The sequence below is a fragment of the Semicossyphus pulcher genome, unplaced genomic scaffold (assembly GCF_022749685.1).
Source record: "Semicossyphus pulcher isolate SPU_LCO1_2020_fin unplaced genomic scaffold, fSemPul1.0.p SCAF_2, whole genome shotgun sequence".
Classification (NCBI taxonomy): domain Eukaryota; kingdom Metazoa; phylum Chordata; class Actinopteri; order Labriformes; family Labridae; genus Semicossyphus; species Semicossyphus pulcher.
Genome location: NW_027211693.1, coordinates 20,562,644 through 20,578,320, shown reverse-complemented (window position 1 = coordinate 20,578,320; position 15,677 = coordinate 20,562,644). Strand labels below are relative to the sequence as shown.

General features: G+C 43.3%; 4 protein-coding genes across 6 annotated transcripts in view; all 4 read left to right on the top strand.

The window, feature by feature from the left end:
* Positions 1 to 15,677, top strand: part of LOC138597990 (protocadherin alpha-C2-like) — a 34,296-nt gene that overhangs the window by 7,687 nt on the left and 10,932 nt on the right. For 2 of the 3 annotated variants that reach the window (XM_069669611.1, XM_069669612.1), the window contains exon 1: positions 5,375 to 7,780. The exons of the other annotated variant lie outside the window; for it this stretch is intronic. In XM_069669611.1, the coding sequence (XP_069525712.1) occupies positions 5,375 to 7,780 (2,406 nt within the window). Of the gene's footprint in view, positions 1 to 5,374; positions 7,781 to 15,677 lie in introns of those variants that run through there. 3 annotated transcript variants of the gene reach the window in all.
* On the top strand, positions 2,233 to 4,850 carry LOC138598446 (protocadherin alpha-C2-like). The gene has a single exon (XM_069670236.1). It carries the CDS (start codon positions 2,436 to 2,438, stop codon positions 4,848 to 4,850), a length of 2,415 nt encoding a protein of 804 aa, XP_069526337.1. The 5' UTR covers positions 2,233 to 2,435.
* Positions 8,834 to 11,248, top strand: LOC138598445 (protocadherin alpha-C2-like). The gene has a single exon (XM_069670234.1). It carries the CDS (start codon positions 8,834 to 8,836, stop codon positions 11,246 to 11,248), a length of 2,415 nt encoding a protein of 804 aa, XP_069526335.1.
* Positions 12,261 to 14,675, top strand: LOC138598444 (protocadherin alpha-C2-like). Its single transcript, XM_069670233.1, has one exon. It carries the CDS (start codon positions 12,261 to 12,263, stop codon positions 14,673 to 14,675), a length of 2,415 nt encoding a protein of 804 aa, XP_069526334.1.

The following is a 15,677-nucleotide window of genomic DNA, read 5'->3' as shown; positions in this document are numbered from 1 at the left end:
CATTTAATTTAAACCCCAAAACGGGTGAGGTAACTGTTAAAGGAGTGTTGAATTATGAAGACTTCAGGATTTATGATATGGAAGTTGTAGCAACTGACAAAGGAGCCAACAGTTTGTCAGGACAATGTACCATAAAGATTCTGGTTGAAGACATGAATGATAATCACCCAGAAATATCTATTAAGTCATTTCAGAGTCCGGTCAATGAAAACATAGAATTAGACACAGTGATAGCTGTAGTTAGTGTCAGTGACAAAGACTCAGGGGACAATGGAGTGGTTGATCTTCATATTCCAGATAATATGCCTTTCAAACTGAGGGAATCCTCTGATAACTATTATGAATTAGTGGTGTCAGAGCCGTTAGACCGCGAGAAGGTTCCAGAATATGACATCACTTTCACTGTGACAGACAGAGGTTCTCCTCCTTTATCTGACAATGAAACTATGACGTTAGAGCTGCTGGATGTGAATGACAATGTGCCACAGTTCCCTCAGTCATTTTATACTATACGTGTGATGGAGAATAACGCACCCGGGGCCTTGCTCAGCTCCCTCACTGCGTTTGACCCTGACCTCCATGAAAACCAGTATCTAGTTTATTTCATCCTGGAGAAGGAGATCGCCAACACCTCCATGTCCATGCTGTTCTCCATCAATCCAGAGAACGGGAATCTTTACGCACTGAAAACGTTTGACTATGAGATCGAGAAGGACTTTCTTTTCCACATCGAGGCCAGAGACTCTGGCTCTCCTCCACTCAGCAGCAACGTGACGGTCCACATCATCATCGTGGACCAGAACGACAACGCTCCGATTATTGTGTCTCCGTGGCGCGCGCACGGCTCGGTGGTGGAGGAAAAGATCCCCAGATCAACCGATAAAGGCTCTCTGGTTGCAAAGGTGATAGCCTTAGACACAGACTCGGTGCACAACTCTCGGATTACCTACCAGTTTCTGCAGGTGACTGACGCCACCTTGTTCAGTCTGGACCAGTACAACGGAGAGATCCGGACTATGAGGATGTTCAGCTACAGAGATCCAAGGCACCAAAGACTGGTTGTTGTTGCTAAGGACAACGGGGAGCCCGCTCTGTCTGCTACAGTCACCATCAAGCTGTCCACAATGGAGACGGTCGTTAAGGCCTACTCTGACATGACTGAGGTGCCTCTAGAATACGACATCTTCTCAGACCTCAACCTGTATCTGGTCATCGGTCTGGGCTCGGTGTCGTTTCTCCTGCTCATCACCATATTGGTCACCATCGTGCTCAAGTGTCAGAAAGACAAGCCCAGCAAAGCGGCTCCTCCCTGCAGGAACAGTGTGCTCAGTGAGAGGAACTCCACCATTGCAGACTCCACTCTGGTCTCCAACGATGCCTACTGGTACAGTCTGTTTCTAGCAGAGACCAGGAAAGGAAAGCTGGTGGTGAGACAGCCTGTGCCAAAGGGCTCCAGATACATCGTGTCCAGTCTACCAAGAGGCACAGGGCTGACAGACACTAGTGACTCTGCAGCCTCCACTCTGCAGGTAAGAGATTATTGCAAATGTGAGGACAGGGAGTTTTGAGCTCATAAAAAAGGCACACCCTTCTACATATTGTTGGTGCTGTAGTTTAACAGAAAATAGTTAATTTTCTGTGTTCTTTAATACTTTTACTTCAAGTATTGTTTAGTTAATATGTATTGGGCTCCAATGTCATACACAGACAGAAAGCAATGTTTAAGCCAAATAGGTGTTATTACCCACTTTCGCCATAAGATGGAGTGTACTGCTTGGTGAGTCCTTCTGCTGGACATGAATAGTACTGCCACATTGTAGCTCAGTGCAGTAATACGAAGCCGTGCAGAGGCGTATTTTCAACAATGTGCTCTTCTGTTTGTGTATATTTGCAGTTTTGAACCCTGCGTTAAACATATATAAGACACACTGAGAGTCCTTATTCAAGTGTGCAACAGAATCACTTGTTTTGTATCATTAATGGGTGATATTTGATATTGTAGATTTCCGAGGTAGTTCAGCTTCAGACGTCATGCTCGCAAATTGTGTAAATTTAGGAAATTCTTCCTGTTGGCGATAAACAGTTTAGACTCACATTAACAAAAAGAAACTAAAGAAACTAATCTCAATATGTATCATGTTAAAGTCGGTTAAAACAGTGTTGCAAAACCTGAAGGGTGGCGCTGTTTTGTAAGTAAAATGCCAGCCCATGAACGCCGTGACAGTGAATCGGTGTCATCAGTGCAGATCGTGAAACAACCGGACAGTGCCGTGGTGCTGAAACTCGACTCCGAAAACGCCTCCTCTAAAGCGTCGAAAGATTCTCGGGATTAAAACTATTTTAACATGTTTGGGATCAAAGCTGCTTCGACAATACTGAACATTACTGGAAACGTACATTATATCGGTTAAGGTGTATTAGACTCGCTCACAACAATGGGTCGGTTTGTAACAATGGAGCCTTGCAAAAGGTACGTGCTGCTCGTTTTTCTTTTCTCTTTTATTCGTAACATATCGACTTCAGTGACTCATTATTCAATACCTGAGGAGATGAAAGAAGGATCAGTTGTCGCTAACCTTGCCACCGATCTGAGTCTGGATGTTAAAACACTGAATCAGCGGAAGATGCGACTGGACATCATTTCCAATAAGAAATATCTGGATGTGAACAAAGAAACTGGTGAACTGTATGTTGTGGAGAAGATTGACAGGGAATACATTTGCACTACAAAGTCCTCAGCGTCTTGCTATCTTAGGTTGGAGGTGATACTTGAGAATCCACTAAGAATCTTTAACATAGAAGTAGAAATTCTAGATATGAACGACAACGCCCCGCAGTTTCGGAGAGACGCCATACATTTAGATATATCTGAAGCGACGCCAAAAGGAGAGAGATTCTCTCTCAGCAATGCAGTTGATCCTGATGTTGGAACCAATTCAGTGAAAACATACCACCTGAGTGAAAGTGAGCATTTTAATATCGAGGTTCAGACTGGAAGAGAAGGATCGAAGTTTGCAGAATTAATCTTAAAGAAGTCTTTAGACCGAGAGCAGCAGGCTGTTCATAATTTAATCCTCACAGCTGTAGATGGAGGCACACCTGCTCGTTCTGGCACTGCAAGTGTTATTGTTCATGTTTCAGACACAAATGACAACGCACCTACATTTGACAAAGTTAGTTATGATATAAAGATAATAGAAAATTCTCCCATAGGGAGCCTTGTTATTCACCTGAACGCCACAGACTTAGATGAGGGATCACATTCTGATCTTACATACTCATACAGTTTATACACATCAGAGAAAACGCAAGAAACATTTCACCTGAATCCTTCCACTGGTGAGATTACTGTTAAAGGAATGCTAAATTATGAAGACTTCAGGATTTATGATATGGAAGTTATAGCGACCGACAAAGGAGCCAACAGTTTGTCAGGACAATGTACCATAAAGATTCTGGTTGAAGACATGAATGATAATCACCCAGAAATATCTATTAAGTCATTTCAGAGTCCAGTCAATGAAAACATAGAATTAGACACAGTGATAGCTGTAGTTAGTGTCAGTGACAAAGACTCAGGGGACAATGGAGTGGTTGATCTTCATATTTCAGATGATATGCCTTTCAAACTGAGGGAATCCTCTGATAACTATTATGAATTAGTGGTGTCAGAGCCGTTAGACCGCGAGAAGGTTCCAGAATATGACATCACTTTCACTGTGACAGACAGAGGTTCTCCTCCTTTATCTGACAATGAAACGATGACGTTAGAGCTGCTGGATGTGAATGACAATGTGCCACAGTTCCCTCAGTCATTTTATACTATACGTGTGATGGAGAATAACGCACCTGGGGCCTTGCTCAGCTCCCTCACTGCGTTTGACCCTGACCTCCATGAAAACCAGTATCTAGTTTATTTCATCCTGGAGAAGGAGATAGCCAACACCTCCATGTCCATGCTGTTCTCCATCAATCCAGAGAACGGGAATCTTTACGCACTGAAAACGTTTGACTATGAGATCGAGAAGGACTTTCTTTTCCACATCGAGGCCAGAGACTCAGGCTCTCCTCCACTCAGCAGCAACGTGACGGTCCACATCGTCATCGTGGACCAGAACGACAACGCTCCGGTTATTGTGTCTCCGTGGCGCGCGCACGGCTCGGTGGTGGAGGAAAAGATCCCCAGATCCACCGATAAAGGCTCTCTGGTTGCAAAGGTGATAGCCTTAGACACAGACTCGGTGCACAACTCTCGGATTACCTACCAGTTTCTGCAGGTGACTGACGCCACCTTGTTCAGTCTGGACCAGTACAACGGAGAGATCCGGACTATGAGGATGTTCAGCTACAGAGATCCGCGCCACCAGAGACTGGTTGTTGTTGCCAAGGACAACGGGGAGCCCGCTTTGTCTGCTACAGTCACCATCAAGCTGTCCACAATGGAGACGGTCGTTAAGGCCTACTCTGACCTGACTGAGGTGCCTCTAGAATACGACATCTTCTCAGACCTCAACCTGTATCTGGTCATCGGTCTGGGCTCGGTGTCGTTTCTCCTGCTCATCACCATATTGGTCACCATCGTGCTCAAGTGTCAGAAAGCCAAACCCAGCAAAGCGGCTCCTCCCTGCAGGAACAGTGTGCTCAGTGAGAGGAACTCCACCATCGCAGACTCCACTCTGGTCTCCAACGATGCCTACTGGTACAGTCTGTTTCTAGCAGAGACCAGGAAAGGAAAGCTGGTGGTGAGACAGCCTGTGCCAAAGGGCTCCAGATACATCGTGTCCAGTCTACCAAGAGGCACAGGGCTGACAGACACTAGTGACTCTGCAGCGTCCACTCTGCAGGTATGAAAAAAGTTAAGACTCCGCCTATACATCCCAGTGTTTACAATCATTTCAAAAGTCATTTACAGCCGTATAATATTCGAGAGTTTAACGCCTGAAAAAATACTGAAAAAAGAAACTGACTATTACAATTCCTTTTAACAACTTTTACAACATTTGTAAATGTTGAGGTCACCTTTTAACTTAGACATGTAAGTACTCTTTATAAAGTTTCTTCATTTTAAATACACCATCCTTCATTGTACGAAGAGTGGCGCTGTTCACTCGATAAAAAACAATCCGTGGTAGCCATGACAGGGAACCGTTGTAAAACGTATACATTACAGCATCGACAGCCGGACAGCTCCGCGGTGCTGAAATTCAGTATAAGGGCGATGAAGGCGACTTCGCTGTATTATGCGTGAAAATGTTTCAGGTTTGAATTTTTAATCAATAACGTTGGACGGATATTTAAGCAGCAAAATTGTACGTCAGTGGATATTCGTTTTACATCGACTGACGTGCTTCAAGCTGTGATCAAAAGAACAATAATGCGGTCTGGTGTAACAATGCAGTTATTAAAAAGGTACGTGGCGCTCCTTACTCTCTTTTCTGTCGTTCATCGTGTAACTGCCTCCGTGACACATTATTCCATACCAGAAGAAATGAAAGAAGGATCAGTTGTCGCCAACCTTGCCACCGATCTGAGCCTGGATGTTAAAACACTGGGTCGGAGGAAGATGCGTCTGGACCTTATCGCGAACAAAAAATATTTGGATGTGAACAAAGAGACTGGTGAACTGTATGTTGTTGAGAAAATTGATAGGGAATATCTTTGCACAAAAACACTGACATTGTGCTACTTGAAACTGGAAGTTATATTAGAAAACCCCGTACGAATCTTTAACATAGAAGTAGAAATTTTAGATATGAACGACAACGCCCCACAGTTTCGGAGAGACGTCATACATTTAGATATATCTGAAGCGACGCCAAAAGGAGAGAGATTCTCTCTCAGCAATGCAGTTGATCCTGATGTTGGAACTAATTCAGTGAAAACATACCACCTGAGTGAAAGTGAGCATTTTAATATTGAAGTTCAAACCGGAAGAGATGGATCGAAGTTTGCAGAATTAATCTTAACTAAGACTTTAGACCGAGAGCAGCAGGCTGTTCATAATTTAATCCTCACAGCTGTAGATGGAGGCACACCTGCTCGTTCTGGCACTGCAAGTGTTATTGTTCGTGTTTTGGACACGAATGACAACGCTCCTACATTTGACAAAGTTAGTTATGATATGAAAATAATGGAAAATTCTCCCATAGGGAGCCTTGTTATTCACCTGAACGCCACAGACTTAGATGAGGGATCAAATTCTGATCTTACATACTCATACAGTTTATACACGTCAGAGAAAACGCAAGAAACATTTCACCTGAATCCTTCCACTGGTGAGATTACAGTTAAAGGAATGCTAAATTATGAAGACTTCAGGATTTATGATATGGAAGTTATAGCGACCGACAAAGGAGCCAACAGTTTGTCAGGACAATGTACCATAAAGATTCTGGTTGAAGACATGAATGATAATCACCCGGAAATATCTATTAAGTCATTTCAGAGTCCAGTCAATGAAAACATAGAATTAGACACAGTGATAGCTGTAGTTAGTGTCAGTGATAAAGACTCAGGGGACAATGGAGTGGTTGATCTTCATATTCCAGATAATATGCCTTTCAAACTGAGGGAATCCTCTGATAACTATTATGAATTAGTGGTGTCAGAGCCGTTAGACCGAGAGAAGGTTCCAGAATATGACATCACTTTCACTGTGACAGACAGAGGTTCTCCTCCTTTATCTGACAATGAAACGATGACGTTAGAGCTGCTGGATGTGAATGACAATGTGCCACAGTTCCCTCAGTCATTTAATACTATACGTGTGATGGAGAATAACGCACCTGGGGCCTTGCTCAGCTCCCTCACTGCGTTTGACCCTGACCTCCATGAAAACCAGTATCTAGTTTATTTCATCCTGGAGAAGGAGATAGCCAACACCTCCATGTCCATGCTGTTCTCCATCAATCCAGAGAACGGGAATCTTTACGCACTGAAAACGTTTGACTATGAGATCGAGAAGGACTTTCTTTTCCACATCGAGGCCAGAGACTCTGGCTCTCCTCCACTCAGCAGCAACGTGACGGTCCACATCATCATCGTGGACCAGAATGACAACGCTCCGGTTATTGTGTCTCCGTGGCGCGCGCACGGCTCGGTGGTGGAGGAAAAGATCCCCAGATCCACCGATAAAGGCTCTCTGGTTGCAAAGGTGATAGCCTTAGACACAGACTCGGTGCACAACTCTCGGATTACCTACCAGTTTCTGCAGGTGACTGACGCCACCTTGTTCAGCCTGGACCAGTACAACGGAGAGATCCGGACTATGAGGATGTTCAGCTACAGAGATCCGCGCCACCAAAGACTGGTTGTTGTTGCTAAGGACAACGGGGAGCCCGCTCTGTCTGCTACAGTCACCATCAAGCTGTCCACAATGGAGACTGTCGTTAAGGCCTACTCTGACATGACTGAGGTGCCTCTAGAATACGACATCTTCTCAGACCTCAACCTGTATCTGGTCATCGGTCTGGGCTCGGTGTCGTTTCTCCTGCTCATCACCATATTGGTCACCATCGTGCTCAAGTGTCAGAAAGACAAGCCCAGCAAAGCGGCTCCTCCCTGCAGGAACAGTGTGCTCAGTGAGAGGAACTCCACCATCGCAGACTCCACTCTGGTCTCCAACGATGCCTACTGGTACAGTCTGTTTCTAGCAGAGACCAGGAAAGGAAAGCTGGTGGTGAGACAGCCTGTGCCAAAGGGCTCCAGATACATCGTGTCCAGTCTACCAAGAGGCACAGGGCTGACAGACACTAGTGACTCAGCAGCGTCTACTCTGCAGGTATGAGGAAAATATCTATAAGTTAATTGTGAATAACCATCAAGTACAGTCATGAGTTGCAAAAGTACTTATGGCTCGCTTGTCATCTCAGCACTACACAATTTCTACGCTCCTCCTCAAATATTTTACCCATAAGGAGTTTTCAACTAACTAAAATGAACCATGACTCAGAAGCCAAATGTAATACTGACAAAAACTAAGTTTGAAACAACTCCTAATAGTAACCGGCAACTAGAATCTAATTGAATGTTACACTATTTTCAAAAATTCTACAAGTTATTTGATGATTAATCCACACTCTTAATTTTATAAATATGTATTTCTTCTATTTGAGCCCAGATTTGTCTGCATGCATGTAGTATCCAAATAACAAAACTGTCTCGGCTTGGAACACATTAATATGAAATAAGATGTAAAGGTACGTTCCATAGAACTTAATAATCATTAACACACACGGATATTCGTGATTTCAACGCGTTTGGCATTGTTTTTACGCACAGACAACCGTGCGTAAAAGTCGCCAAACATAATGGAAAAGTGACACCGTGATTAACACTCGATGCCTTGAAAATCGCTGTAAACACGTGTTATAAAAATAATGAAACGTTCATAAATAAATGCAAATATATCATGTATGGAATAACAAAAATACCAATTAAATTTTGAGAATTTTTCCTACCAAAGAGCGAAATTAAGTTTAGAAATCCAAGATGAAAATGTCATAAAAAATTCTTTTCCATGTCTTTCAGATTGTGATTAAAATCCGCTCTCTCTGCGTGAGATTAAAATGAGATATTTTTCTGTTTTAAAAAGTTGCAAAGCCTCACTCCAGACTATTCTCGTCGCTGCTCTCCACGAAAACACACTCACGATGAGGTCATCATTCTCACGGTATTTCATTGGAGGAAGGGCAGTTAGACATTTATTACAAGGACGTCACTCTTGGTCTCTGCGCGAGGACGCGTTTCTTAAAAGATCCTCGTTACATTTGTTCAGTCAACAAGAGGACGGTTTATCCACGTTTCAACACCGTCAAGGCTTTGGATATCCATTATGGCGCATCACTTTCGACTCATGTTCGGGAGGGGGTATGTTTCCGTGTTTCTCTTTCTTGCTGCCATCATGAAAACGGTATCCACCGTCACCCATTATTCTGTCCCTGAAGAAATGGAGGAAGGCTCTGTCGTTGCTAATTTAGCAACTGATCTGGGACTGGACGTGAAGACACTAAATAAAAGAAAGATGCGCATCGACGTTGTAGGTAATAAAAAATATCTGGACATAAACAAAGACACGGGAGAGCTGTTTATTTCGGAAAGGATTGACCGAGAGTTTTTATGCCCTTCCAAGAGCATAACATCGTGTCTCCTAAGATTAGACGCTACAATTGAAAATCCAATACGCATGTTTAATATCGAGGTGGAAATCACGGATATTAATGACAACGCTCCTCATTTTCGACGGGGAACGATGCATTTGGACATTTCTGAATCAAGTTCTGTTGGAGAAAGATTCTCATTGAATAACGCTGCAGACCCGGATGTTGGAACCAATTCTGTGAAAGATTACCATCTGAGCTCAAGTGAAAATTTCTCCATTGAAATTCAAACAGGGAGAGACGGGACAAAGTTTGCTGATTTGATCCTGAAGAAAGCTTTAGATAGAGAGCATCAGGCTGTTCATAATCTAATTCTCACTGCCGTGGACGGTGGAGTGCCAACGCGCACAGGTACAGCCAGCATCATTGTTCGCGTGCTTGATGTAAACGACAACGCCCCTTCGTTTGACAAAGATAAATACGTCGTAGAAGTGATGGAAAACTCCCCAATTGGCAGTCTAGTGATTAAACTGAACGCCACTGATTTAGATGAGGGGTCTAATTCTGATATTATGTATTCATATAGTTTGTACACATCAGAGAAAACGCAACAGATGTTTAAGTTGAATCCAGAAAATGGTGAAATCAGAGTGAAAGAGATGATCAATTATGAAGACTTTAAAGTTTATGAAATGGAGGTTATTGCCAGCGATAAGGGGCCTAACTCCTTATCTGGACAGTGTAAACTGACAATACAGGTGACAGATATGAATGACAACCATCCAGAAATATCCATCAAATCATTTCAAAGTCCCATCAAAGAAAATGAACCGATTGACACAGTGATAGCTGTAGTTAGTGTCAGTGACAAAGACTCAGGGGACAATGGAGTGGTTGATCTTCATATTCCAGATAATATGCCTTTCAAACTGAGGGAATCCTCTGATAACTATTATGAATTAGTGGTGTCAGAGCCGTTAGACCGCGAGAAGGTTCCAGAATATGACATCACTTTCACTGTGACAGACAGAGGTTCTCCTCCTTTATCTGACAATGAAACGATGACGTTAGAGCTGCTGGATGTGAATGACAATGTGCCACAGTTCCCTCAGTCATTTAATACTATACGTGTGATGGAGAATAACGCACCTGGGGCCTTGCTCAGCTCCCTCACTGCGTTTGACCCTGACCTCCATGAAAACCAGTATCTAGTTTATTTCATCCTGGAGAAGGAGATAGCCAACACCTCCATGTCCATGCTGTTTTCCATCAATCCAGAGAACGGGAATCTTTACGCACTGAAAACGTTTGACTATGAGATCGAGAAGGACTTTCTTTTCCACATCGAGGCCAGAGACTCTGGCTCTCCTCCACTCAGCAGCAACGTGACGGTCCACATCATCATCGTGGACCAGAATGACAACGCTCCGGTTATTGTGTCTCCGTGGCGCGCGCACGGCTCGGTGGTGGAGGAAAAGATCCCCAGATCCACCGATAAAGGCTCTCTGGTTGCAAAGGTGATAGCCTTAGACACAGACTCGGTGCACAACTCTCGGATTACCTACCAGTTTCTGCAGGTGACTGACGCCACCTTGTTCAGCCTGGACCAGTACAACGGAGAGATCCGGACTATGAGGATGTTCAGCTACAGAGACCCGCGCCACCAAAGACTGGTTGTTGTTGCTAAGGACAACGGGGAGCCCGCTCTGTCTGCTACAGTCACCATCAAGCTGTCCACAATGGAGACTGTCGTTAAGGCCTACTCTGACATGACTGAGGTGCCTCTAGAATACGACATCTTCTCAGACCTCAACCTGTATCTGGTCATCGGTCTGGGCTCGGTGTCGTTTCTCCTGCTCATCACCATATTGGTCACCATCGTGCTCAAGTGTCAGAAAGACAAGCCCAGCAAAGCGGCTCCTCCCTGCAGGAACAGTGTGCTCAGTGAGAGGAACTCCACCATCGCAGACTCCACTCTGGTCTCCAACGATGCCTACTGGTACAGTCTGTTTCTAGCAGAGACCAGGAAAGGAAAGCTGGTGGTAAGACAGCCTGTGCCAAAGGGCTCCAGATACATCGTGTCCAGTCTACCAAGAGGCACAGGGCTGACAGACACTAGTGACTCTGCAGCATCAACTCTGCAGGTATGAGGAAAATATCAATTTAAAATATGTTATACACAAAAGTATTTCGTTCATAACCTTCAAGTCCACTCATGAGTGACAACAGTAGTTTTGGCTTTTTTGTCACATCAGCTCTACACAATTTCAACTCTCCTCCTTACTTACTTCACGCATAAAAAGTTATCAAACGCCTAAAATTGACCATGATTTATAAGTAAAATGTTATACCAAAAAGAAAAGTTGGAAACAACTCCTAACATTAACTGGCAACTAGATTAGAATTTGATGTCACACAATTTTCTCACATGTAACAAGTTATTTGATGATTAATCCATTGTCTTCTTCTTATAAATACAAATTTTTCATATTCCAGCTCAGATATTTCTAAATGCATTTGGTACCTAAATAATGAAACTGGCTACACTTGGGGCACATTAATATGAAATTAAATACGAAGTTACGATCTACAGCACATATATATCATTAACACAGAGACGGATATTGTTGATTTCATCGCGTTTCGCTTTGTTTTTACGCACAGACAACCGTGCGTAAAAGTCGCCAAACATAAAGGAAAAATGACACCGTGATTCACACTGGATGCCTTTAAAATCACTGTAAAGACTTGTCATAAAAACTAACAAAACTTTAAAAAAGAAATGTAAATATATGATGTATGGTATCGTAAAAACACCAATATGTTTTGAGAATTGTACCTCCCAAAGAGCGATTAAAAGTTTAGAAATCCGCTCTCTCTGCGTAAGTTTATAATGAGATATTTTTCTTATCTTAAAAAGTTGCAAAGCCTCACTCCAGACTATTCTCGTCGCTGCTCTCCACGAAAACACACTCACGATGAGGTCATCACTTTCACGATATTTCATTGGAGGATGGCAGTTAGACATTTGATTACACGGACGTCTTGGTCTATGCGCGAGGACTCGTTTTCTCATAAGATCCTCGTTACATTTCTTTAATCAACAAGAGGACGGTTTATCCACGTTTCAACACCTTCAAGGCTTTGGATACAATCTCCACTATGGCGCATCACATTCGACTCATGTTCGGGAGGGGGTATGTTTCCGTGTTTGTCTTTCTTGCTGCCATCATAAACACGGTATCCACCGTCACCCATTATTCTGTCCCTGAAGAAATGGAGGAAGGCTCTGTCGTTGCTAATTTAGCAACTGATCTGGGACTGGACGTAAAGACGCTAAAGGGAAGGAAAATGCGCATCGACGTTGTAGGCAATAAGAAATACCTTGATATTAACAAAGACACGGGAGAGCTGTTTATTTTAGAGAGGATAGACAGAGAGTCTTTATGTCCCTCGAAGACAACTACATACTGCTTTGTTCGATTAGACGCTACAATTGAAAATCCAATACGCATGTTTAATATCGAGGTGGAAATCACGGATATTAATGACAACGCTCCTCATTTTCGACGGGGAACGATGCATTTGGACATTTCTGAATCAAGTTCTGTTGGAGAAAGATTCTCATTGAATAACGCTGCAGACCCGGATGTTGGAACCAATTCTGTGAATAACTATCATCTGAGCTCAAGTGAACATTTTAACATTGAAATTCAAACAGGGAGAGACGGGTCAAAGTTTGCCGATTTGATCCTGAAGAAAGCTTTAGATAGAGAGCAGCAGGCTGTTCATAATCTAATTCTCACCGCCGTGGACGGCGGAGTCCCCACGCGCACAGGTACAGCCAGCATCATTGTTCGCGTGCTTGATGTGAACGACAACGCCCCTTCGTTTGACAAAGATAAATACGTCGTAGAAGTGATGGAGAACTCCCCAATTGGAAGTCTAGTGATTAAACTGAACGCCACTGATTTAGATGAGGGGTCTAATTCTGATATTATGTATTCATATAGTTTGTACACATCAGAGAAAACGCAACAGATGTTTAAGTTGAATCCAGAAAATGGTGAAATCAGAGTGAAAGAGATGATAAATTATGAAGACTTTAAAGTTTATGAAATGGAGGTTATCGCCAGCGATAAGGGGCCTAACTCCTTATCTGGACAGTGTAAACTGACAATACAGGTGACAGATATGAATGACAACCATCCAGAAATATCCATCAAATCATTTCAAAGTCCCATCAAAGAAAATGAACCGATTGACACAGTGATAGCTGTAGTAAGTGTCAGTGACAAAGACTCAGGGGACAATGGAGTGGTTGATCTTCATATTCCAGATAATATGCCTTTCAAACTGAGGGAATCCTCTGATAACTATTATGAATTAGTGGTGTCAGAGCCGTTAGACCGCGAGAAGGTTCCAGAATATGACATCACTTTCACTGTGACAGACAGAGGTTCGCCTCCTTTATCTGACAATGAAACGATGACGTTAGAGCTGCTGGATGTGAATGACAATGTGCCACAGTTCCCTCAGTCATTTTATACTATACGTGTGATGGAGAATAACGCACCTGGGGCCTTGCTCAGCTCCCTCACTGCGTTTGACCCTGACCTCCATGAAAACCAGTATCTAGTTTATTTCATCCTGGAGAAGGAGATCGCCAACACCTCCATGTCCATGCTGTTCTCCATCAATCCAGAGAACGGGAATCTTTACGCACTGAAAACGTTTGACTATGAGATCGAGAAGGACTTTCTTTTCCACATCGAGGCCAGAGACTCTGGCTCTCCTCCACTCAGCAGCAACGTGACGGTCCACATCATCATCGTGGACCAGAATGACAACGCTCCAGTCATTGTGTCTCCGTGGCGCGCGCACGGCTCGGTGGTGGAGGAAAAGATCCCCAGATCCACCGATAAAGGCTCTCTGGTTGCAAAGGTGATAGCCTTAGACACAGACTCGGTGCACAACTCTCGGATTACCTATCAGTTTCTGCAGGTGACTGACGCCACCCTGTTCAGTCTGGACCAGTACAACGGAGAGATCCGGACTATGAGGATGTTCAGCTACAGAGATCCGCGCCACCAAAGACTGGTTGTTGTTGCCAAGGACAACGGGGAGCCCGCTCTGTCTGCTACAGTTACCATCAAGCTGTCCACAATGGAGACTGTCGTTAAGGCCTACTCTGACATGACTGAGGTGCCTCTAGAATACGACATCTTCTCAGACCTCAACCTGTATCTGGTCATCGGTCTGGGCTCGGTGTCATTTCTCCTGCTCATCACCATATTGGTCACCATCGTGCTCAAGTGTCAGAAAGACAAGCCCAGCAAAGCGGCTCCTCCCTGCAGGAACAGTGTGCTCAGTGAGAGGAACTCCACCATCGCAGACTCCACTCTGGTCTCCAACGATGCCTACTGGTACAGTCTGTTTCTAGCAGAGACCAGGAAAGGAAAGCTGGTGGTGAGACAGCCTGTGCCAAAGGGCTCCAGATACATCGTGTCCAGTCTACCAAGAGGCACAGGGCTGACAGACACTAGTGACTCTGCAGCATCAACTCTGCAGGTATGAGGAAAATATCAATTTGAAATATGTTTACACAAAAGTACTTTGTGTATAACCTTCAAGTCCACTCATGAGTGACAATCGTAGTTTTGGCTCTTTTGTCACATCAGCTCTGCACAATTTAAACTCTCCTCCTCACTTACTTTACGCATAAAGAGTTATCAAATGCCTAAAATTGACCGTGATTTATAAGTAAAATGTAATACTGATGAAAAAAAAAACAAGTCGGAAACAAATCCTAACACTAACTGGCAACTAGATCCTACTTTGACGTGACACAATTTTTTAAAATGTAAAAAATTATTTGATGATCAATCCATACTCTTCCTTTTATAAATATAGATTTTTGCTCTTCCAACCTGGATATTCTAAATGCATTTGGTACCTAAATAATGAAATTGTCTAGGCTTGGGGTACATTAATATAAAATAAAACACAAAGTTACGATCTTCAGCACTTATTGATCATTGACACACACGGATATTTGTTTGTTCATCGCGTTTGGCATTGCTTTTACGCACAGGCAACCGTGCGTAAAAGTCGCCAAAAATGAAGGAAAAGTGACACCATGATTCACACTCGATGCCTTAACAATCGCTGTAAACACGTGTTGTAAAAATAGCATAACGTTTATAAATAATACAAACATATTATGTATGGATACACAAAAATACCTATGTTTTGAGAATTTTACCTCCGAATGAGCGAATTTTTTTTTTTAAATCTGATATTAAAACGTTATCAAAAACTTCTTTACAGCTCTTTAAGATTGTGATTGAAGTCCGCTCTCTCTGCTTACTTTCAAAATGAGATATTTTTCTATTTTAAATAGTTGCAAAGCCTCACTCCAGACTATTCTCGTCGCTGCTCTCCACGAAAACACACTGCCGATGAGGTCATCACTCTCACTGTAGCTCATTGGAGGAAGGGCAGTTAGACATTTTATTACAACGATGTCACTCTCGGTCTATGCGCGAGGACGCGTTTTCTTATGAGATCCTCGTTTCA

Coding starts and splice junctions, on each gene's coding strand:
- LOC138598445 (XM_069670234.1), top strand. CDS start 8,834: ATGGCGCATCACTTTCGACTCATGTTCGGGAGGGGGTATGTTTCCGTG.
- LOC138598444 (XM_069670233.1), top strand. CDS start 12,261: ATGGCGCATCACATTCGACTCATGTTCGGGAGGGGGTATGTTTCCGTG.
- LOC138598446 (XM_069670236.1), top strand. CDS start 2,436: ATGGGTCGGTTTGTAACAATGGAGCCTTGCAAAAGGTACGTGCTGCTC.